The 23992-nt window shown below is 38.2% G+C and overlaps 2 protein-coding genes across 5 annotated transcripts in view; one reads left to right on the top strand and one right to left on the bottom strand.

Annotated features, from left to right (window-relative positions):
- Positions 1-21: 21 nt before the first annotated feature.
- The window catches only part of rasgrf2a (Ras protein-specific guanine nucleotide-releasing factor 2a), a 25469-nt gene continuing 1498 nt past the window's right edge, over positions 22-23992 (bottom strand). Inside the window, exons 2-29 of one of the 4 annotated variants that reach the window (XM_030148314.1) lie at positions 13675-13781; positions 12940-13087; positions 12526-12615; positions 12184-12437; positions 12003-12082; positions 11539-11732; positions 11190-11299; positions 10993-11111; positions 10731-10894; positions 10440-10506; positions 10198-10334; positions 10008-10090; positions 9648-9896; positions 8786-8878; positions 8188-8696; positions 5893-6018; positions 5707-5796; positions 5437-5543; positions 4245-4357; positions 4108-4168; positions 3975-4004; positions 3597-3700; positions 2441-2525; positions 1973-2170; positions 1811-1890; positions 1609-1726; positions 1452-1520; positions 22-1345 (exon numbers count right to left, since the gene is read on the bottom strand). In XM_030148314.1, coding sequence (XP_030004174.1) covers positions 1250-1345; positions 1452-1520; positions 1609-1726; positions 1811-1890; positions 1973-2170; positions 2441-2525; positions 3597-3700; positions 3975-4004; positions 4108-4168; positions 4245-4357; positions 5437-5543; positions 5707-5796; positions 5893-6018; positions 8188-8696; positions 8786-8878; positions 9648-9896; positions 10008-10090; positions 10198-10334; positions 10440-10506; positions 10731-10894; positions 10993-11111; positions 11190-11299; positions 11539-11732; positions 12003-12082; positions 12184-12437; positions 12526-12615; positions 12940-13087; positions 13675-13781 — 3681 coding nt within the window. In that variant the 3' untranslated portion in view covers positions 22-1249. The remainder of the gene's footprint in view (positions 1346-1451; positions 1521-1608; positions 1727-1810; positions 1891-1972; positions 2171-2440; positions 2526-3596; positions 3701-3974; positions 4005-4107; positions 4169-4244; positions 4358-5436; positions 5544-5706; positions 5797-5892; positions 6019-8187; positions 8697-8785; positions 8879-9647; positions 9897-10007; positions 10091-10197; positions 10335-10439; positions 10507-10730; positions 10895-10992; positions 11112-11189; positions 11300-11538; positions 11733-12002; positions 12083-12183; positions 12438-12525; positions 12616-12939; positions 13088-13674; positions 13782-23992) is intronic. The other 3 variants (XM_030148317.1, XM_030148315.1, XM_030148318.1) reach the window with 3 other exon arrangements.
- The window catches only part of ankrd34ba (ankyrin repeat domain 34Ba), a 27636-nt gene continuing 14530 nt past the window's right edge, over positions 10887-23992 (top strand). The window contains exon 1 of the mRNA XM_030148319.1: positions 10887-10924. The gene's annotated coding sequence lies outside the window, so the exon portion shown is untranslated. The remainder of the gene's footprint in view (positions 10925-23992) is intronic.

Here is a 23992-nt window from a genome sequence, read left to right as displayed (position 1 = left end):
TGCTGCTGCTGCTGCTGCTGCTGCTGCTGCTGGCAACAACATTTGAGAGAGTAGTGTTACAGCTTTCATATGTCATGAAACCATTTAAACCATTTAGACCATCAACATTATATTTTAATGCAGCTTTAGTGCTATTCAAGTGAACTGAAGTCAGTCACTGAAGTACACTGCTCTGTGGGTTCAAGGATGGGGCATATGAGGAGCATCAACACAAACATCCACACATCTCTGTAAGACAGTTTGTGTCTGACAGTCCGTCCTGATTGGGTTTAAAATCAAATATATCTGCTATTTTAAGTCAGATCAATGTGATATTTGATGAGTCAGTAGTTTTAGTACAAATGGAGCTCACATTAATGTTGAATTAAATGTGGACATATTCACACACTTGCAGCATGTCAATGCGTCTTGAATTCATCTTGTTGAGTTCAATTTTACAGCAATATTTAAAATCTGAAATGGTTAAATGGCCTGAACATTACTGAACAGTGTTAAGTTACTCGTAATATTTTGAGGATTTTTCAGCAATGTAAGTGAAAAACAATTGAACATACTTTGATTAGGTTATTAAAAATGTTACAGATTACATTTTTAAAAGTGTAAATTGTAATCTGTAACCTATTATATTTCAAATGTTCTCTCCAGAGGAGCATCACAGGTACCACTTTCACTCCTCAGGCTAACAGATCCTGGTTAAATACTGTGACTTCTGTCTATGTGGGAAGTCCAGTGTCTTGACATATGTCCAGAATGAACAGGGTGCATCTCTAATCTAATTACCACACAGTGAATCAGGGTTTGTAACATTCCACCACATAAATACTGTACAGAGATGAGGAGACTGAGGGGTTAACAGCAGCTCTTTGTGCCTCTGGTCACGATTATACAAATACATTAAAACTTGTCTGACAGTGCTTGTGAATACAGAGGCAGTGTGTTTGGTATTTACAATGTGATAGCAGCAACTGATAGCTTCTAATGTCGTGTTCACAATCTAACAGGGTGGTGTCTACAGTCATAACTGCATGGCTGTATGGCAAAGAGTCATGTATGTTATACAGTTCATCCTGTTTACTACTTATACACATGAAATATTCATACAAAAAGGCACATTTTGACCTGAGTTTCACCTGAGTGGCGTTTTACGTAACAACTCCTGCTTTATAAAGAATGAACCTCAAGCTTTGTGAATCCATTGTATGGTTCTATTTGTGTTTATACTGTGTTTGTAGATGAAATACAGTCATCATCAGCCAGGTGGTACACGAGGTTCAATTTTCAGGGACAGCTCATAAAGAGTGTCTTCATCCATCACCAGTGTTTTATCCAGGAGGAACTGAGTCACCTGCAAGGAGGTAGGAAAGAAAGGACACATTTTGTGTTAACTACATTGTTATTGCTCCATCCAGCATCTATTTGAAGTGTAAAGGCTGCAGTTAGATAAAACACACCTTTGGTTGGTGCTCTATCCTGTAAGGGGCTTGCTGGAATTGACGAATCTCTCGGATTATGTGAGAAATCTGTGTGAGAAAAGACACTAAACTTACTTATCCAGGCCTCTATGGATCATTAAAGGTTACACAAAGGTAATTCTGCTTGCTTGTTTACCATTCTCATTTTAGAGAAGTTAACCAGGCCTTCCTCAGTGAAGTTTGGTGTTCCTTCCTCAATGAAAGCCAGGTCAGTGAGGTACATGCCCAAGTATGGGACACATGGAGGGTTACAGCTAAAAACACACAGAAATCAGTCAAACTGTTTTTCATTCTGGATTTATATACTTAAAGCTCATTTGGTAATGAGCAGTACTTACTTTTTCAGTGTCTCTCTGAGATTCTTGAACCTCCCCTCAGACGACACTGTTTTCTGCAGCCTGTCCATCAGAGCCTTGGTCTTAAACAACAAGAAAAAACACTAGTATTATGTTTTGGGGGTCGACTTTATTTATAGTAACTGTTTGTTGAAGATGTCTGACCTGTTTGCAGACTTTGGCCCAGGTCTTCTTCAGCCTGTAGATGGCGCTGCGGTTTAGGGCAGAGGTGATCTCCAGCACCCCGTTGTAGTTGTTGAGGCAGCGGCAGATATCAGCTACTGCTAACCACTTCTCTATGGAACTGGCTCTGGAGCCCACGTCAGTATGGGTCATTATCTGAGAAGCCACCAGGTTACTCATCTGTGGAGAGGGGATGAGAGGGAGACGAGGTGGCAAATATGACATTTTCACATAACAACAGCTCTTCAAAACGGAAGCAACAGAGACAGAACATTTCACTCCTAGTGTAGAAAAGGCTGGATTTTACACTGTGCTGCTGCATTACATTGTGACTAAATGAAATGGTGGCTGGTGTTTGTCCTTACCACAAGTGTCACATTCTGTCAAAGAGCATACATCAAAAACAGACCACTTCAGTGTACAGCACAAAAACACAAGGTGTAGTCTTACATCATTAAAATGCTGGCTAGTCTTCATGATGTACGGAGTCCGCTCTGTCTTGTCAACTTTCATCCAGCCCTGACCAAGAAACTCCCTGTTGACCACAAAACATTCATCAGTCAGAAAAGAACATGGAGCATACAGTAGCCAGACTTAATCTGTGTCTGTATGTCATAACCTGCACTGTACCAGTTTGATCCAAACACCATGTTTTAGTTATGCCAGCTGAATATACTCTTGGATATGTCAGATTTTGTACAAGAATAAACTAAATGGAATGAACCAATATGTTGAAGTATATCAGGGTGAAGATACAGACATTACCTTTTACCTCACCCATTCACTGTGAATACAAATGGATTATATGTAGCCAAATATTAGCAACTGTATGAAAGAGAAGGGCTAAACCGTTCCCTAATTTATCTCTCAAAGGCCCAGAGCAGTGTTTCATACATCTGTTCTCCTGTATTTATTCTGATTTTCTATAATTTTTTGCCATCAGTTGTCATAACCCACAGTTTCATCTAGTTCTTTTTAAGTCCAGATTTTACATTTTCTTTGTCTGAGAATGGGTCATTTTACTGAAATTAGAACTAAAAATGATCTTCATCTTCATCTGTTTTTAGCTTCCAGATGTTTTTTTCCTCTACATCTAATTTTTACACAGCGAGTTCAGCCATTATATTGCTGTGGGTTGTTTCAAAGGTATATTTATTTAGCTGATCATGTACACATGTCTGCATTATATTATTAACTAAATAAATACAAACAGTCAAACACATCTGTTTTCATATGAATCTTCAAATGAGACAAACAAACAGGGAATCTCCTAAGTGACAGGATTAGAGGTTCAGGAGTAATTATGCAGCAACAGGTACGTTTCGTCTCTCCATATTAACTGACTTTTACCTCTGGAATTTTTCACCCTGTAATTAATTATGTCCTCTTGTTAATCAGTATATTTATCAACTAAAGCCCGTATTGCATCCAAAAAACGGACGTTGGTCGTGATATTGTAGCTTCTGTTCTATCATTTGTGATTATAGAATGGTTATTTCAGTCTCTAAACATCTAACATCTAAGATTCTTGTTTAAATACAATATGTTACTTCTCCCAACCTTGGGCATGTGAGTTGAGTCATGATGTGCTGGATGATGTACTCACTCATAGGGAATACTTCTGAACACGATGTGATCCAGCAGGGTGATCTGCTCTGCCAGTTCCATGGCTGAGAGAGACTCGAAACACTCTGCCTTAGGACTCTCCGCCTACAACCACACACACAAACACACAAAAGAGTGGGTGTGTACAGTTTAATATATAAATGTATATATATGTACTGGAATTTCAACGCACTCAAACAAGTATGCACAGGATTACAGTACTACACAGTTACTAATATGTTCACATAGTGGAACTCTAGCTACAAATCTAGATATCTGATGAGGGCTGTGATAGAATTCAACACAAAACTGTACACGGTGACCACGGCTGGCGGATTTTAAGGGAGGGGCTTCTTTATAAAGAGAATGTTTTTCTTACCACAATGAAGTGAAGTAGGGGGCAGCTTTTCTGTTCCAGAGATAAATAATTTTAACTATTGCTTTACAGGTTTTACTACTTTAAAAATGTCATTCCTCCTGTTAAATACTGTGTCACGGGTGGTAATACTGACCATTTGTAATATGTCCTCAATCTTCAGCTGAGCATCATCTTGGTCTTCTTGAGAAAGGGCACTGAAATGAAAATGAACAATTATATCTAATTCACCTGTAGATGGGCATTTATTTTGCTTTGTGTGGGCAGTTGTACCTTAATATGTTTGTTGTTGCTTTCCTCTCTTGTGGCAGCAGATCTGGATCTCTCAACACTTCTTCCAAGAGACTAATGACCCCCATCTTCAGCTCACTGTTCATTTCAAAGTCCTGATGAGCAAACACATTTAAACGCATTGATAGGTTTATATGTTGTAAAGCAACATAAGCTGTAAAGAAAATATCTTTAAAAACTTATGTGGGCTAGATTTAGTGTCCTTATGATTTGATAGTAACAAGATTTCTCCAATTAAATGCTGTATTATTACTATTATTAAATACACAGTATAGTGCTTAGTTTCATATTAGTGTAAATAACTAATGCTAACATTGTATTTATTTCTTAAGTTATTAACTATAATGACCATACACACAGCAGAGTGGATGTTTATTATGGTTACCATCAAATGCATTTGTACAGCCAAACAAAATGGTGCCCTCTAGAGGACATCTGAGCACTGATTTTGCATTTGAGCTTTTTTGTCCACATGGTAAAAATTTCTTCTATAAAAAAGCGAAGGAAAATAAATGCAATATTTATCATAAATCAAGAGAAAAGTCAGAGACTGGTTGGATGTTTTCTAGGAGTTGCCACTAATTGTAAAGTATATGAGCTAATGTTAAGTTAAACACTATGCATCATATTTGCCGTGAACTCGACAAAATTACCTTTAATGAACAATTTAATGCAAACTAATGATTGTTTCCTCCTTGCATTTTCATTTTTAAGACAAGAAAGTGTTTTTGTTACAATACAGTGCTAACACAAATAAAAGCAGACTTTCTGGTCAGAAACACTGATGAAAAACTTCTTATCAACAGGACAAAGTCACTAATGTTTACTTTTCAGGCAACAACATCCAGGTACAAAAATAGCATCTTATATAATCTTATATGAAAATGATAGTCCTTTAGCATCCCTGCGGAGGATGCTGACCTTTCTGCATGCGTCCTAGGTGGGAGAAAAGACATGCAGAGCAAAGAGCACCTCCATCAGAGAAAAGTGACAAGAATGGAAACACACAGGGGGTAAAGGCAATAAAAACACAGAGGAATACAGAGGCTTTAGGTCTGCTGTAGATGTAAGGCTGCGGGGTGGGAGTAGAGTGTTACAGGTGCTTACTAAGGAAGTTGGGGATAATGATGTTTATAAAGTTGTAAGTAGAGGCTGGTGTGAGTTGTGGGTTTACCTGGGAGTGTTTGGACACCCAGTGACGCAGCACATTAAGAACTCTGTTAGTAGCAGCTCTGCGGATGATGAATTCTTTATCACAGGCTTTCTCAGTATTAGTAAAAGCTAGAAGAAAAAAGTAACGTGTCAAACAAAAATGTAAAATCCCTGTAGTCATTTATGGCATTAAGTAGTCTTTGAGAAACTACTGAATATTGATTTCTGGAAGTTAAAAACAATAAAACAAGCCTGAGAAATGTGCTTGTTGACATTCATGACTTGTGCTTACTCTGGGAGCTGCTGTGTCCAGCAGCAGCAGTGGCAATCGCAAAAGCTGAAGCCGGTGACATTGTGCATCGAGAGTTTTCCCCTGGTGTTACTGGAGACAGACAGATACAGTGAAAACAGCACAGAGGCAAACAAAGAAAACAGCCACAGACACCTGTGCATAATGTGCTGATGTGTGTGTTTGTACCTCCACTCTGTCTGTAACGTAGATGTCTTGGTGTAGAGGGCGAGCGACAGGGAGACATGTCACCTGCCTCACTGCTGGTTGAGGATTCAGGAATGAATTTATCCAGCGATACTGATTCAAGTACAGCTGTGAAAAGTAAACACAACTAAAGTTATAGGCTGTGAAACCAAATGACCCCTGAGATTTATGATTGTTCCACAGAGCTGAGGGAAACGGCACAGTCTGGTGGTAATCTCTGTAGGTTTGTTACTTAAATTACCTTTTTTATTACCTTCACCAAGAGGGTTGTGTGATCTCTCCTGTTTTTTTTTGTCTGTTTGTCATGGAAACAACTATTGTTCAAAACTTGGAGTATGTGTAGGGAATGAGCCAAGGACAAACTGTGTAACTTTTGGAGTAAATCTATTAAAACTATTTTATCATCACTTCTCACTTTAAACAGGAAAGTCCAGAGTAGCCTTGGAATGATGAACATTCAGTTAAAACTAAATGTTAACTAAGACCTCTGTTACCATGGTAATAATCAGTTATCTACTTGACAGTAAGGAAGAAACATGATTACCATGTTGTGTAATAGTGTTAAAAATTTACATTAATGTAGCTTTGTTTGTCATGAAAACAACAACTGCAACCAGTACATGAGAAATATCATTGGAACTGTTGGGAGTCATTTTACAACAAGACAAATAAAGATAAATATAATATGTACAAAACATGGAGTTATTTTTATTTTTATTAACCACTGAGCTTCCTTTTTCTCCATCCACAGCATTTACACCAGTCAGTTGTATCTGACATTTTATAACACACTACTACCATTTTAACACTGTCAGTACATCTTAATGTGTATGAGGTTAAATCTCATAATGAATTAATAACAGTCACTGATTAGATGCAGAAAGTTTAAAGGGAGGTTGTTTTTTTAAGTCTTTCTAAAACCCTTTGAAAAACACATTTGTCCAGTACTTCAGTATTTCAGTCCTAACCTCATTCTTACCCACACTAAGCCTTTGGGAAAAGTGTTTACTTTATCATTTCACCATACAATTAGCAGCTGTCCTCACTGTTTCCACAGGTGCTGATGTGGCATGTGCTGTGAAGTTGTTAAGGACACCGGATATTAAAGTGGTAGAGTGTGATGCTTCATATTGCCTGATATCTTAAATGTCAGTCAGTCAGGAGTAAATGGTGATGCATTTTCCACATTACTTTGGGCCTCCTTTTGCCAATTACAAATTGCAGTGAGTCAAAATACTGTATGTCCTTTAAACTTTATGAATAAAGCCTGTGACCTTCCCAAACACTTAGCCTGAATCAATGTATAAAACTATTATAATTCCTTTACAACTGCTTGCTGATCTTTATTTATGCCTTATAAGGTTTGAAAACATCATCTATAATCTAACAATAAACCATTCATAAATCTTTATTAGGGCAGTCTACCAAATATAGATATTAGGGGATAGATTGTAACGATGTTCTGGTTAGTTTCCTTTAAGTTGTTGTTTGTTGTTTGGTGTTGGATGACTCTCCATTTCACCATTCAATATGTCCTTTGCCACTTAAGAGACTCCGTATCTGCCACGTAAAAGCTCTGTTTATCTCTCCATTTTATTTCTCTCTTCTCCAGTTTGTTGTCAGACATTTTGTGACCTAGTGCTCCGCTGCTGTTTTTATAGTGAACAAGCTGTCGGCTGTAAACAGATGGTGATCTAAGAACGCGATTATTCTGATTATTCTGTCGGGTTATGGTGACCTATTTATGTATCTCTTTCAGTTGTCTATTTTGGTTGGCAGGCCACTGTTAGGGATATATCACACTTGCACACAGTCATGGTGATAAATAAATATGGCATGAGTATTTAGGGTCATTTCAAGTTCTATAGTAGATAACACTAATGATTTACCTGTTTTTAAGTCATGGTTATCACTACCATGAAAGTTAGAAGTTTAACTTTTTTTGATACTGGAGACCTACTGACTTAGAGGGGTAGGAATGGGTTAAATAAAGAACAAACAAACAAATAAACAAAACAAATTAGAATCTTTGTTATGACTGTAACAGTCTGGCCCAACTACTTATTAGGAGTTTGTTTGTAGTTTAATATTGTTGTGGAATAAGAAGAAGAGTAGACTTTTGGCCTTGATGGAAGTCTGCACTCTCTGAGTGTTAGTAGTTTAATAATAGTATAATAATATCTGTGAGTGGAGGCTCAACGTGTGCCTACACATGTGCTGATGTTCACATGGGACGACAGAGTGTGAATCATATGTTTCTGTGTTCCAGCTCTGTACCCCTGCGGATGCTGCGTCTGAGCTTCCCACAGAAGGCGTCGATGCGAGGCAGCTCTCCGCTGATGTCTTCCCCTGCAGCTGGGCTGAGCTCTGGAGAGCTGGGACCACGGCTGAGGTCCAGAGGGGCCTTGGTGGAGATGGGGGGTGGAGAACACACCCCAGAGGCCTGGGGGAGGCTGGGAGAGCGCTTCGCAGTGGGCGGCGGGGAGGAAAAGCCAGAGGGGGGCCTGGTTAAACTGGGAGGAGGAGAGGAGATGGAGGGACACTGACTGGAGGTGGGGGAGTTGGCAGCAGAGGACAAGGGGGTGGTGGACAGGTCCAAGGCTCCTGCTTTTGCACTGACTGGGGAACTGAGGGAGAGCTTGCGGCAGTGGACGGGGGAGGAGGTGCGAGAGGGTATAGAGAGAGGAGGAGGGGAGGAAAACTTGCGAATCAGCCTCGGCGATTTGTTGTTTAAGGGGTCAGTTCCCCATGCACCCTGGTTGGTTGCAAAGAAGAGCTCCAGGGACCTGAGAAACAAAATGAGATTCGTCTTGTAGTTCTGTCTCTGAAAAATGTGAGTACGAAGTGAATCACCAGTCCTAGTGATGGTATTTACTTGGACTGGTCCAGTGCAAGCTGTGTGATCTTCAGACTGTAGTCAGGACAGAGGGACATGATGGACAGACGATCACATGAATGTTGCTCGATCCTGGGACAGTGACAGGAGCAAGAAAAGACAGAGTGGAGAGGAAGAGATGGATGAGGAGGCAGTGAGTTGAATTATGAGATGAGTGGAAGAAAACTTGGAAATGAAAAGGTGGAGTGAAGACTGTCATGGATGAGTGTTACATGAGAAGAAGGAAGAAAAGTGAGGGAGGATGAATGAATGAATTTAATATAATAGTAGAGAGTTGTTAACACACAAAGTTTTGAATGGGAGTCCACCTAGGTTCAACTAAGTAAAAGGAGCCACATAGAAATCTGTACCGTCAGTTCGCACTGTCTGAACTTCTGGGATCAATAACTCATAAGCTAAGTGTTGTTAAATCACAAACGAGCCGGGTGGATTAGTATAATGGTCTCTATCTCTCTGTCACTCTTTCAGCTTGGATTACAAAAACATGGCCATGGATTATAAACCAAAACCATTTTCCAGTATTAAGTCGCAGCACTTGCTTCTGTTGATGCAGCTGAAATACTGCAATGAATGAATATGAGTCAAATTCAGGAAAAAGGTGGGGTGTTTAGCTGATTTACCTCCTGATAAGAAGGGATAAACTTTTTGTTGTTGTTCTGTGTGGCTTCTGAAAGTCAGTAAAAGAAACACAGGGAAATAATGTTGTGCTGATGATGACTTCACATAATGTCACTCATGAGACAGTCTCCCCTTATTATGTGATCTTAACAAGAAAGAAATTTAGAAAAGGACTGACTTGTACCTGCTGTAGGTAAAAACATTCAGCAGTAATGACGAATACCTGACTGGTATGGATGTAAACGGCTTCTTGTAGATGTCAGCCAGCTTGTCGATGACCACAGCCGCTGTGGTGAAGATCCTGTATGTGTGGAGGAAGGTGTTGAGGAAGTCTATGGAGAGGAAGCGCAGGTCTGTCAGCCGCTCCAGCAGCCGCTCCACACTGGCATATCGGATCTGTGGGACTTTGCAGGAGTTGAGTGTCTTGCTGAAACAAATGTCAACGTCGTCTTTATGCAGTCGGGCATCAGATCTTAAGGTAAAACAACAAGATACAGATACTGTGAATGAAAAAAGCACATCTAAAATATTTTCTGTTGCTGTTTTTATATGCCTTTAAGTTAATCAAAGCCTTTTTTCTTACTTGATCATATGTGGCACAGAAACTTTGGAGTTCTCCTCAAACACACTTGTCATTAGGCCATTGCACCGGATATTATCAATGCACTGTCAGAGTGATCAGAGTCAAAGATTAAAAATTTGTTCATTTTTATTATTTTTGGCTCAAATCTTCAGTACAACTGTAGTTCTATCACTACTTTCCACAGGCTAACCTGGCTGATATCGCTGGTCCATGCGGCTTTCTCCTGGCGGGAAGGAGCCAAGAGGACGACAGAGAAGGACTGACCATCAGGGGGCTCCACCACAATTTTAAACTCCAAATGGTTGAAGCCCTGACCTGCTGCGTTGTCTGCCATATGCAGAAAAAGCAACACCTTTGTGAGTCCCTGACATTTAACAGTACAGCAAATAGATGTCAGGATATATATATAAGTTGTCATGACTTGATACTCACAGTCCTCATCATTGGCATCAAGTTCTTCAATTAGGGTACACTCTATGAGAGACAACGTGCCTCCTTGCTGTTGGAGAAGAAAAAAAAGGAGGCTGAGTACAGCATGCCTGACTATGAGTCAGTAGAAATAACCACAGATTAGAGATATCAGTCCTCTATTTTATGTGGAAAACATTTACATTTAAATTGTACTAGAATGATCATTTGCTGTGGATATGAAAAAAATATTAAAATATGTTATTTAATTGAAATATGTAGCTGCATTAACATCTGTGGACATGTGAGGATGACCTTGAGTAAATGAAGCTTTCCTCCAGATGTTCGTGTACAGATGAGGAAATGCTTGGTAAACAGAAAGCACTGCCTCTCTCCTTCTTTCCGAAGTGACAGGGAGCCCAGACGGACCTTACTGAGCATGCCCCGCTCGCTGCTGGATGGCAACTGGATGAGAGAGCCTAGCAACGGGACACGGTAGTGAGTAAAAGGTAAATTCAACAGAATACTGCAATTACATTTTGGAAGTGAGACATATCATTTTGCAAACTGGCCTCACCTTGTCTAACAAAGGTCTGGCTTGTGTCTAAGAGAATGTCACATCCTTCTACAATCATCCTCTCTATGGCCAAGTTCTTCCTGATGTTTTCTGTGTCGCTCACTTCATCATGCATCATCCTGGCAACACATTAAATCGACAATATCATCAATACAATTTCAACAAAACAGAAAATCTAAAACTTCAGACATGCTTACTTTGACAGCTCCTCCAGTTTGGATTTGGCAAACTCCAGGCTCTTACGCTCCACATGTTCGTGGGGTGTGTGTGCCAGCAGCTCATGGAGAGTGATAATGTACCGTGGAATCTAAAATATGTCAAAACAGATTTTTTCATGAGTAATCCTCCCAGAGGGGACACAAAGAATACATTTAATGACATATACTCTGTGGTAAATGTAGTTAGGTGTGGAGTTCCACAAGGTAGGTGTTAAGGCCCACTTTGGTATGGATTTTTGCAAATAACTGTTCATTTTAAATGCTGTCATTGACAATATGACAAGAATATATTGCTAATAGCAGTCAGAATAAATAAGGTGAGTGCTACCTGGAACATTGGATATGTGAGGAATGTCTCCAACATTCGTCCCTCACAAGCAGCATTGGACTCGTACTGTTTCAGCAGTTTGTCAAAGTCTCTGTTTTGCTTACAGTTTGCCAGCACCTGCAGACTGTACTGGTGGTTACGTACAAACTCTTGGTATATGTTAAGCATAGGCAGCAGGATATCAAAGAGGTCCGCTGGATATATGAAAAAAAAAACAGACCAGACACAAAAAGAAACATGATCAATTTAGAGCATGGGCATTTAGAGTGATTTCTACCTTCCTGGCAGTCATTCATTGGTTTTATCTGTGCCTGTTCTCTGATGTGGTCATACACCTAATGCAAGAAGGCGATATTTTTAAAGAATGTATTATTGTAAAATACATGTTAAAAACAGTTTCATATGCAAATATAACATAGCAGAAAAGTCATTTATTATTTAACTGTACACTGTTCCATACACACCTAGAACCAGAGTAGGCCAGTTGGCGATTCGAGCCTTCAGACCCTGGTGAAAGATTTCATGCAGAAACATGATGGTCTCACTAGAGAAGAAGGAGAACTGGTCTTAAATCACTTTGACACTGAAAAGTAGTAAAACATTTTCAAGAAATTAAAATCCATTTAAAAGTTAATCAAACTGCACCTGTTGAGGAATATACTGCTGACATCGTCATGACTGATGGGAGGCTTCTTAGAGCTGGCAGCCATTCGGAGTGGCCTGAGGAAACAGTTTACCAGAATGGAAAGCTGGTGGACGTACTCTGTCTCTGCTTCCACCATGTTGAAGACAATCTGATTCCTTTTCCTCATGCTCTCTGCATGAGGGGAACAGATGTAGTCCTGGACGATGATCTTCCACTTCCTCCGGCAAAGCCAGCCACGCATGAAACTTTGCACCTGCACATCCACAGTAAACTAGGTATCTGTCTTTGTTCTTCTGTCTTTGTTTATTTATGTGCATAATCATGTGAAACCACCCTTTTACCTTTTTGATCTTTTTAATATCGGGGTCTTCCTCCTCTTGGTTGTTCTGGTAAGGCTGCATTCTCTCCTTGGTTTTATTCAATACTACAATCTGGCACAACAACAGTCTCTATGTGAATACACTGGCACAGAGGATAAAAAATTCAAGAGGTTCAAAACAACAAACATTGTGTTGCATGATAAGGAAGTAATGGACTTGGTTTCACTGGAGCCCTGCTGTGCTTTTATTTAAAAGGAACATGTGCTCTAAACTTCAGTATTTCATGATCATGCCAGATGCATTTGCATGCTTTGATGTGCATGCGCTTCATCTAAGGGTAAGCTGAGTATTTTTGCGTGTGCGTGTGTGCACGTCAGTTATGCGAATTTATGTATGCATGCATGTGCACGCAGATGTGGATGCAGTCATGCATACCTCAGCTTTAAGCCTCTCAATCTCAGTGTCCTGGTCCTCCAGCTGAGTGCGAAGCTGATTGGCTGCGATCTTCTCAGTCTCCATGATCTGCACCAGGTGGATGTACTTCTGCATCAGAATCTCACGCTCAATGATGATGTCGGAGTAACTAAAAGCAGCGAGGGAAAAGGATATGCACAGTGTTGGAAAACTGAAGTTAAAACATTTATCATGTACACAGAGCTTCATCAGACACAACACTGGACCTCATTTTAAAAAATGCCACAACGCATAAAACTGCATCTGTAATAACATAACATATCAACATAAGGAACACAATTCCAACAAGATAAAAATAGGAAAGACAGCAACAGAAAGAGATGAGAGAAATAGAGGTCGAGTGGCAAGATCAAGTCTGTGATGTAATCAGTGTAGCAATACAGCACCAGAGTGACCTAAATGTGAACTGCTGCGAGCAGAACACGTCTATGTACATGCACACAAACACACAAACACACACAAACACACACATTCTCAGATATTAAGCAAATATGAACTAACATGGTAGTTACATCAAATCAGCACAAAAAGAAATCAAGAACAAGTGGCCTCACAAGTTATTCAACAACCACCTTAATTAATGAAAAGTATGTTAAAGTTCATCTCATCTCTTTTCATCAAATATTTAGGACATGTAATTGCATTAATAAATATAGGAGAGACAAGTAGCAGAGCAGTTAAATCTTAATTTCTTACCTCGCCTGCTGGATGCACTCCACCCACTCATTGCAGTCGGATTCTTCCTCAGCTCGCAGCTCCAAAGGCTTCTGTCCATCGTGGCCAAAAATAACCAGGAAGTAATGCTGTGTTAAAAATAACAGAAACAAAACCATCAGAGGTGAAGTTCAAGTTCATCTTGAAAGACACTCAAGTGCCCCGAGGTGCAGGGGGTTAAATGTTGCAATTTGCACTCTTCTCTGCTCTTTTGTCTTTGTCTTCCTCTTTTCTGGTATCCACACACCAAATCATGAGATCAAAATGAGCTGACATGATTTACAGTCCACAGGTCACCCTTTGTGATTGGTCTGCTGGCTCTAGAATGCATAGATTATTAAACTTTGAGTAATGTTGCTGTTTAAGCAAACCTTTATTTGACTTCGCCTCAGTTACCCAATGTTATGTAACAGTTTTGGCAAAAGAAAAGGGAGCTAATAGGTTTAACCAGGTTATGTGTTTCCCTCATATGGTGACAGAATCCAGTGGATGATGAGTAAGTGAACATTGTCCTCTTGCTGTGGAGAAAATCAGGTAGAATTTGATAACATACACCAAAAAGCACTAATGTGAGGAAACCAGGAAATCAGGTATTTTACATCAGTCACTATTAGCAGCAGTGGATTAATCTGCTCAGAGCGCCGTAAATGTGTCATCACATTCATAATCTACTGAAATGAACACACAACAAAGGCTCTGGGAATTGATACTCAACTGAACACAGGTTATGTGATAAATAATTAAAAAAAAAAAACTAACAAAAAAAAACAACTTTTTAGATACTTTAGGGATATCAATGCTGTAAATGACCACAAATTAACATTTGATCCTAGCATGTTTTTTTTTTTTTTTTTAATAAAATATCTTTTAAATAAGAAAAAAAGCACAACATTGAAATACAATTTTATTTTATGTCATATAAGAGTGACATTATTTTTCCTGCAGACTATGAAATACAAAGCATTTAGAATAATACAATACATAGTGATAATAAAAGATCCTTTTAGAATAAATTTTAGTGACTGGATTTTTATTTGAGGGTCATTTTGTTCATGAGGGCCCTCGTATCTCTGGGATATAATCTAGATAACCAGCCTGTCTACATAATGCCATGTCCTCTCACCCTGTCGAAACACATTAACAGCAACAAGTGACTGTGTCATAGTATGATAGACCGCCTCCAACAGCGCCTTACCAATGCCAATGATCTAATTAAGTGACTTTCTTTAGTTGACCTGTCAAGTCGTGAGCCAGGAAATTTCACAAAACATAGGAGATTTTTTTCTTTTTGAAATGCCGAAATGTTGAGAAACAGGTTTTTCACTCTATTGTCTAATTCAGAAGACACCTAAAACATCAGCGTGGGCTGATGTTGCCAACAATGACACACTTCTTACAAGGACTTCCTACCTGAGACTAGATGTTGCCCTCAGCCTTTCCTACACAGCCAAACTTTCACCAGCCTTCTGTTTTTTGTTCAAACCAGTGGAGCCACAATCGCCTCATTTGTGACACCCAGGCATGACTGTCAGCTTTGATAAACCTCAAAGCCCAATTATAAACTGGACGCTGACAATGCATTTTATACATATTTTCTATATTTTCATATATCCTATTTACTATGAAAAAACCTTCTCTCACCAAATACATTGTTAGGCTTGAATAATAGCCCTAAATTTAACCCTAACCTGATGTCGGCTGTAATATATAGGTTAAACAGGGACTTAATTTTGTCATTTTAATCATCCACCCATCTGTGAATATCTATACACATACAGTATATGTCCTTGTCAGGGTCAGAGGAACATTTCCATCAGAATATCCATAATTTAGAAAGCATGTGCACACATACAGCATGTAAATCCTCAAATTCCTTAGTTTTATGCATGAATACATTTCAAAGGGGAGTGTATTACACGGACATTATACAAGTCCATTTGTGTTGTGATATTTGACATAAAAATGAGTTCCACAGTATGTTTTTGTTTCCCACAATTTGTTCTATGCACACATCATGTGAATAACAGCTGGTGCATTTGAACATTATTTATAATGTATGTTTCTTAGTGATGGACGTAATTACGTCCAGAATAGTTTTTTCATAATCCTGAACGATAGTATCATATTTATCACATCTCACACGCTTTCACTCGACAGATCCTGTCTAATGCTGATGGAAATAAACACAAAGAGGAACAACATCATTATTATTCTTCAGTTCTTTTATGAGCACAGTCGAAAGAGACAAGTCAACAACAGAGACACTGGAGTATAACAAAAGGCAACCACTAACATGTTATGTAATAACAATAAAAACAGAGCTGGGCACTGCAGACTGATAATAGAATGAAAGACCTCAACAATAGTTAGTTTTTAAATATGAACTGGGCCAGAACAGGAGACTCAAAAATATATCAGCCACATATTAGAGTGTCATTGAGTACAAGCTGTTTAATTCTGAGTATAATTTTAAGTATATATATTTGGTTCTTTGCCCATTTAAGATATTTTCCTCACATCCATCATTTCATCTAGAGTAAAGTTTTTCCTGTATATTTCATTTTCCAGAAGTCTAAAATCAGTTCTGACATTTGCATTAATCTGCTGTATTTTGTTTTCAAGTACACAGATGTCAAACTCATTTTAGTTCAGGGGCTGCATACAGCCCAACTTAACCTCAAAATGGGCTGAACCAGTAAAATAATAGCATAATAACTTATAAATAATGACAACTCCAACTTTTTCTCTTTGTTTTTATGCAAAAAAGTAATGAAAATGTTTACATTTACAAACTATCCTTTCACAAAAATCGTGAATAACCCGAACATCCATGAACAACCTGCAATTTGTTAAGAAAAATAAGTGCAACATTTTAATAATCATTATCATTTATACACGTGCATTACAACTTACGGATCACAGTGCATCTACAAATGTACAAAACATTTAGTAACAAGCATCTGGAACTGAAAAATATAGTATTTTACTTTTATGATCAAAACAACTTCTCAAGACTAAATGAGACCCTTGTTAATGTCTTCTGTGTAATTTTTGCACTTTATAAAGTCATCCTGTGGGCCAGATTGAACCCTGTGGAGGGCCGTATGTTTGACACCCCTGTCCTAGCAAGTACAATCTGAATGCAGTCCAGCAGAAACAGTTAATGATTTTAGAATGAATGAGGCCTATATTTGTGTTCATTGAAGGTTTTTTGATTTTGGCATATCCTGTTCAAATGCACGAAATGAAATGTTAGGATCTTATTCCATATAATGTTATTGAGAGCACAGAAACCTGGCGATATTTGAGAGGTCACATGAAATTTATATTAAAAACAAATATACACTGATGTTCAATGTAATTTAGAAAATTACAGTTTTTATTTCATTTGTATGAACAAATATTCCAAGTTATATATTTGTGTTTTGCAGAAATACAGCCAAACTTGAATACTAGTAAAGTAAACATTAATTATGACTACTTTTGAATGCATATTTATTTTCATTGTGCTACAATATCTGACAATTTCCTGTGAAACTGTCAAAGAGAAAAACTAGGCGTATATAGTAATGATGTAACGATAAGCGGGTGAGAGACACTTGCTAGCGTGTGCCGACTACGGACCAGAGAGAGGCTTAAGGGCTTGTTTGTGTGTGTGTGTGTGTGTGTGTGTGTGTGTGTGTGTGTGTGTCTATGTGCACGCTTGTTGGGGGGAGGGAGGGTTTACATAACCATCAAGGCTTGTACAGCTCCTTGCATTGCTAATGCGGCTTCCCCGGCCACAAGCCTGCTTTAAGCTACAGGATAACAATGAGTGAGAGACAGACAGACAGACAGACAGACAGACAGTTTCTCTCATAGAGACAGCCGGCGAGACTCAGCATCAGTTACACCACACCATGATCCGAAGGACAATGTCAGTGTGTTTGAATTATTCGCCTCACCTCTTTTTCACTCACAAAGAGCACAAACTAAAGTCCTGAGATTGAAGTCTGTTACTCAGGATCTTGGTTATTTATTTAAAGTTTTCAATCTCAAGCAGAAATAACCCCTGATGACATCAATGGGGATGTTTACATAGACTCTTCTAACACTTCTAAAACTAAAAACCACATCACTCTATACACAAAGTGTAAAATGTAAAGAGCCCATTTTAAGTTAAAATAACTTTAAAGTCTTCAATTTCCATTTGTCTCTTCCTAGTTCAAATTTTGATTCAATCCTTTTTTTTTTAATTTTTTTTTTAACTTAATGTAACTTATTTTGCTCTTAAGGATATTTACATGCACATATTACTACAGGGTGGGGAAGCAAAATTTACAATGAACATTTAGTTGTTTTTTCTCAGCAGGCACTACGCCAATTGTTTTGAAACCAAACATATATTGATGTCATAATCATACCTAACACTATTATCCATACCTTTTCAGAAACTTTTGCCCATATGAGTAATCAGGAAAGCAAACATCAAAGAGTGTGTGATTTGCTGAATGCACTCGTCACACCAAAGGACATTTCAAAAATAGTTGGAGTCTCCATAAAGACTGTTTATAATGTAAAGAAGAGAATGACTATGAGCAAAACTATTACGAGAAAGTCTGGAAGATACTATTAAAGAAGAATGGGAGAAGTTGTCACCCAAATATTTGAGGAACACTTCCGCAAGTTTCAGAAAGCGTGTGAAGGCAGTTATTGAGAAAGAAGGAGGACACATAGAATAAAAACATTTTCTATTATGTAAATTTTCTTGTAGCAAATAAATTCTCATGACTTTCAATAAACTAATTGGTCATACACTGTCTTTCAATCCCTGCCTCAAAATATTGTAAATTTTGCTTCCCCACCCTGTATTCCTGTTAAATAACCTGATCAGAGGTATTTAATCTTGGTGTATGAACAGTATTGCGGCCAGAGTAAAATATTCCCATTGATCAGATTTAGAAAATCATGAATACATGTAATACCAACATAATTAGTAGTGAGGTAATCACTTCTCTTTGCCTTTCCTCAGTAGGCAGGAGGTGGATGGGAGGGAATGGGTTGGATTTAAAAGCACTTAGTGCAAGACCAGCAGCACAGAAACTATGGCCAAAACACAAAAATAGCAGCAAATGGCTTCATTCAAAAGCAGAGAACAACTACTGTAGGGTCACTGAATGGATGGATGGATGGATGGATGGATGGATGGATGGATGGATGGATGGATGGATGGATGGATGGATGGTAATGCTAACACATAACTCAGATAAGAAAGGAGAGAGGAATGTAGAAATTGTGGTTGACAAAAAGCTTGCTGTGAAAAACACTTCTATTATTTTAAAACTTCCAAAGGAAAGAAGTAAAATACTTTAGGGAAAATAATCATCTTCACACTAAACTGATCATTTATAATCTCTTTTACAGTTACTAATGAATTGTATAAATTAATGTAGTGTTTATTCTCTGCAGTATAATTTACATTAAAATATTGTGTTGGTAGGAATGTATAGATGGAGGCAGACAGACAGACAGACAGACAGACAGACAGACATGGAGTACAGTAAAGTGAGGCTACAAATAGCTCAGGTACCAGTCATGTGTAGCAGAGTCTGTGTGAGGTGCAGTTGTGTTGACTTGGTATTCAGACAGTGTCTGCAGGCTAAAGGACCAGCAAGGATGCTATTCTTAGTCAAGCACAGCAGCCTCCCAAAGCACTACCATCCTTATACACAGACCCACAAACACAGACAGCGTTAATGAACCTTCCTTTAATCATTTCACTGTAATACTAGTAGTATTGCAGTACTATATCTGGCCTACATTAACTGTGGAACTGAACTATTTACATGATTATTTTTATCTTTTATCCAGTCATTAGTGTTTTCCTTTTCATCCCAGACCACCTCTCATGATTCTATTTTCTGTCACTGGAGCCACATTTTGTACTTTACTATGCCTCTGTTCCTTCCACATCCAACTTGCTGTATGTGCTACAGTACGTAAGCCACTTCAACTATCAACCCTCGTCACCATGGAAACACATTGGTCAGGTAGCCTGTTGCTGCATGGGTAAGTAGCCTATAGTGGGCAGTACCATTAGCATAAAGCTAAAGGGTGGGCAGCAGAGACGAAACCCATAGAACTTACTCCAAATCTGACCCAGCCTTTTAAAACAAAACTGCCAGTTAATTTTGCCACACAGCAAGATTGTGATTCTAGCACTGGCCAGTGTGGGCCTTTCTGTATGGAGTTTGCATGTTCTCTCCGTGTCTATGTGGTTTCTCGGTGGGTACTCCAGGTTCTTCCCAGCGTCCAAGGACATACACCTTAATAGGATAATTGGTCTAAATCACCTGTAGATGTGAACGTGACAGTGACTGGTGGTTCATCTGTATGTGTCAGCCCTGTGATGAACTGGCGTCCAGAGTGTACCCTGCCTTCACCTGTTGGTAGCTGGGATTTTTCTGTATACTTAATCTTGAGTTCACTTATTTAAGGCATTTGTCATCATTCACAACACAAACACGAAGCAGCCAGGTGAGCCTGTCATCTGTTAGTCAAACATTTGGGAAAAAAGAGGGTATTTATCTCTTCAGCTTTTTTCTTACATACACAACTAAAATGGACTCTTTAATGGTTATATTGAAACAATATTACACTTAAACACACTTAAACATAGTCAAAATTACATCCAGTAACTAGTGTTTTCTGCTATTGCATGTACTGCATCCATGCAGATGGTTTTTTTGTCACCTAGGGTGTAAGATGTCAGATGCCATGTTGTTGTAAAATGAAAACCTGCTACCTGTGCTAAGATAATATCAACTAACATAAGCCAACTTATCTGTGGACTTAGGTTGTCAGCAGGAGTAAGCACATTTACATTTATATTAAATTGTGAGATGAATCCTATTAAACTGTCACATTAATTCATTGTTTTGAATGAAAATCAGCAGCAAGTTTGAGAAGTTGATGAGGATGCAGATGCATATTCAGGGTTCAGGTGAAGTCCTAACTATGAACGACAGCCCATTTTGTGGTTCTACTGAGAAGCATCAGCATTAATTTGAGGGAATATGGTCTTTGAAAGTCAAAATATTTGGTCTTGAATTTATTTAGGAAACGTTATTTCAAACTCTTTATCAGAACAAACTGGTTTCATGAGATCTTATCTTCTCAATACTTAAAATTATCTTAAAATTAGTTCATATTAACTTATTTGGGGACAGTGGTTGTGTCTCTACCAGTGCTGAGACCAAATCTACATCACTCCAACAGCCACACTAACACTCAACGGAGCATTTGCATTTTAGACTGGCTCTGAGCAGTAGTCAGTTCCTCCCACTTTTTCCTCTATTCTTGAATATTTTGCACTAAACAAATTAAGTGAAGTTTGAAGTTCTTTTTCTGAGTAGCTTTATTTAACCAGACAACATTTGCCCTCCTGTGTGAACATCCTGTGTGAAGAAGCTGCATAGAGAGGCTATACAACCAAAGCAGCGACTTCATCAAACTAAAACAACAGTTAAAGTCTCTACTTTGATGTGCAATTTATTGGATAATAAAAGACATTAATGAAGAAGATTATTATGGCTATACTGATCATCAGATTCAGATGACTGATTATGCATTTTGCCAAGAGTGGCTGAGTGGTTGCAAAGAGAGTGGGCATCAAAAGAGCCGAGTTATCAATTATATAAGAGCACTTTGATCCCCTCTGATGTTTCATCTGACTTCATTGTTGTTCGCTACCTTAGATTAAACCTGTCATCAGAATCAAAGTGGACTTCATTATGTTGGGATCAAACAGTGTCATGAATCTTGTTACTTTTAGACTGGGCATTAGATATGCTTCCATTCAGCCTTATGTGTCCACTCAGCCTCGTGTGGCACACATCTGCCACATCAGCAACCTGCCACAGCATCGCTGCCTCTCATTTTAAAGATAGATGCAGCTGCAAGTTTGAGATTAAACCTTTCTAGTTAAAATCTGTCCTGTATGATCTGCTTTAAATGTGGCTAAGTGTTAATGTCCTATCTGGCTCCCCAGTGGACCATCAGCGCTGTACTCACAGCAGTGAGGAGTAAACAGTAGCTACAGTGCAGGCAGCCCCCTGTGGTTCTAATGCCAGCCTGTCACACTACATGGGCTGCCACTTTACATCAGTGTTCTCCTTCACTGTCTTTGTGGAAGTGTAAGAGACAGAGAGGCTTTGATCATAAGATAGAGATGATTGACTGAATTTCTCGCCCTTAGACTACATGGGTATGAAAAGGAAATAGCTACTTTACGTATTCCTCTGTGGTTTGTCTGTGTCTTGCTTTTAGTAGCAGTTTTATTCATATATATATATATATATATATCTATATCTATATCTATATCTATATATATATATATATATATATATATATATATATATATATATATATATATATGAATAAAACTGCTACACAGAAGTGTTGAGCAATGTATGGATGAATTTGTGGTCAAGTTTAATTTCCAATAAAGTGTAGGTTTCTCATATACCACCATACTGCAGTGTGGTTGAAACAAAAGCTGTAACACTTCAAAAGGCAGAAAATTATATAATATTGATTGTCTTAGAAATGGACCACTGTACTGAGTATATCAACTGTCTGTACAATTCTTACTAACCATCATAACCTTATAACAACAATGAATAGAATAAATAGAAAGGAAGTAGGCTAATGTTAAAGTATTGGCATTTTTATTTATTGTGAAGTTCTGATTTTACTACAATCAGTTTGGATAATAAATGTTATTTGCATCGTGCAACTATGCATGATTATTCCTTTTCATACTGTAGTGTATGATTACAGTTGCAAACCTTATTAAAGGTCCAACATGTACGATCTAAAAGGTGGATATAATTGCAGAAATGTAATATAATATTCATAATCCTATTTTCATTACTGTATAGTACACATAAATAATAATTATTGTGTTTTTGTTAGAATGAATCATTAAAATCTACATGGGAGTCCACCCATTTTCTACAGTCGGTCTGACAGGACTGTCTCTTCTTTTTTTCTTTCATGGGCAGTTGGCATCCAGTTTTAGGATGCATTACATCCTTCATTCTTCATCTGATACTATGTTTGAGCATGAACCAGAGTTAACATCTCCTTAACTAAAAGCCCAGAACGGACTAAACGAGCATTGACTCTAATCAGAAACATCTGTGTTTTTTTGTGGTTACTGTAGGTAGAAGTGGGTGAATAATCAGCTGATTACCTCAGTGTCATTAAATATTACCCACTGAACCTTTAATAATATTAAAATAAAGAGTCAGTCATTGCAAAAAATAAATGAATAAAATATTACTATATTATAGACTTAAAATATATTTCAATGTCATCCTATAAACAGCAAATTTTTGAAAGTACTGATGCAATTTAACTCCATGATGGAGATACTACGACTGGGTTCTTTAAGTACATGCTGCTCTTGTAATACTTTCCTCTTTTGAGTAAAATGACAGAAAACTGTCTTATCTTTAAACATCCAGACAGTGTGAGGATTTCTTTGAACCCAAGAGTTTTCTTCACATGAACAAATGGTCACTGGGATTGCTGGAATTGTCCAAAAGTGGATGGAAATCTATCTGCATTGCTGACAGGGTTTAACATGGAATAAAAGGCCACACTAATAGATAAATAAATGCACACACAGTGACAACCTAGCCAACCTCATTTAAGCTTCAAAATTTAGCAACCTGCACAGCTACTCATGTGTTTATGCAGATTCTCACCTCACCAGAACGTGTGAGCAGAGACACTAAAGCTGAGAATATACTGCAACATGTCTGCACTTTGTCTTTATGAACAGGGATTTGGTAACAGTATCATGAACTGCATGTGAGTAATATGCAGCCAAGTAGTCCAGATAACCTGTATACTGATAGGAAAATGAGATATGATCCAGTTTGTGGAACAAATAAATAAATTATAACCTTCACTGTTAAACAACTGGGTGTCTGCATCAGAGGAAAATTAGCTTTCCACAACAAAACACAAGTTTATACAATCATCCAAATTCTGCCGACATCAACCTCATAACACTGAAATATAGGTCATTTAAAGTTAGGATCTGATGTCACAAAAGGATGGGGATTTTTATGTCCTTGTCATCATGACACATATTATTACAAATGTAAAAGGAGGCAGATGATTTTCTTCTTAATCTAATTTTGCTCTAAACCAGAGAAGGTGATGTTTTTCACACATTTGTAACATCAAGTGATTCCTGATGAAGGTGGTGTAAGTGCCAACTCACTCAAGAGATGTGTTGAAAATTAAT

The sequence above is a fragment of the Sphaeramia orbicularis genome, chromosome 12 (assembly GCF_902148855.1).
Source record: "Sphaeramia orbicularis chromosome 12, fSphaOr1.1, whole genome shotgun sequence".
NCBI lineage: Eukaryota > Metazoa > Chordata > Actinopteri > Kurtiformes > Apogonidae > Sphaeramia > Sphaeramia orbicularis.
This window is presented reverse-complemented; position numbering and strand designations above follow the sequence as displayed.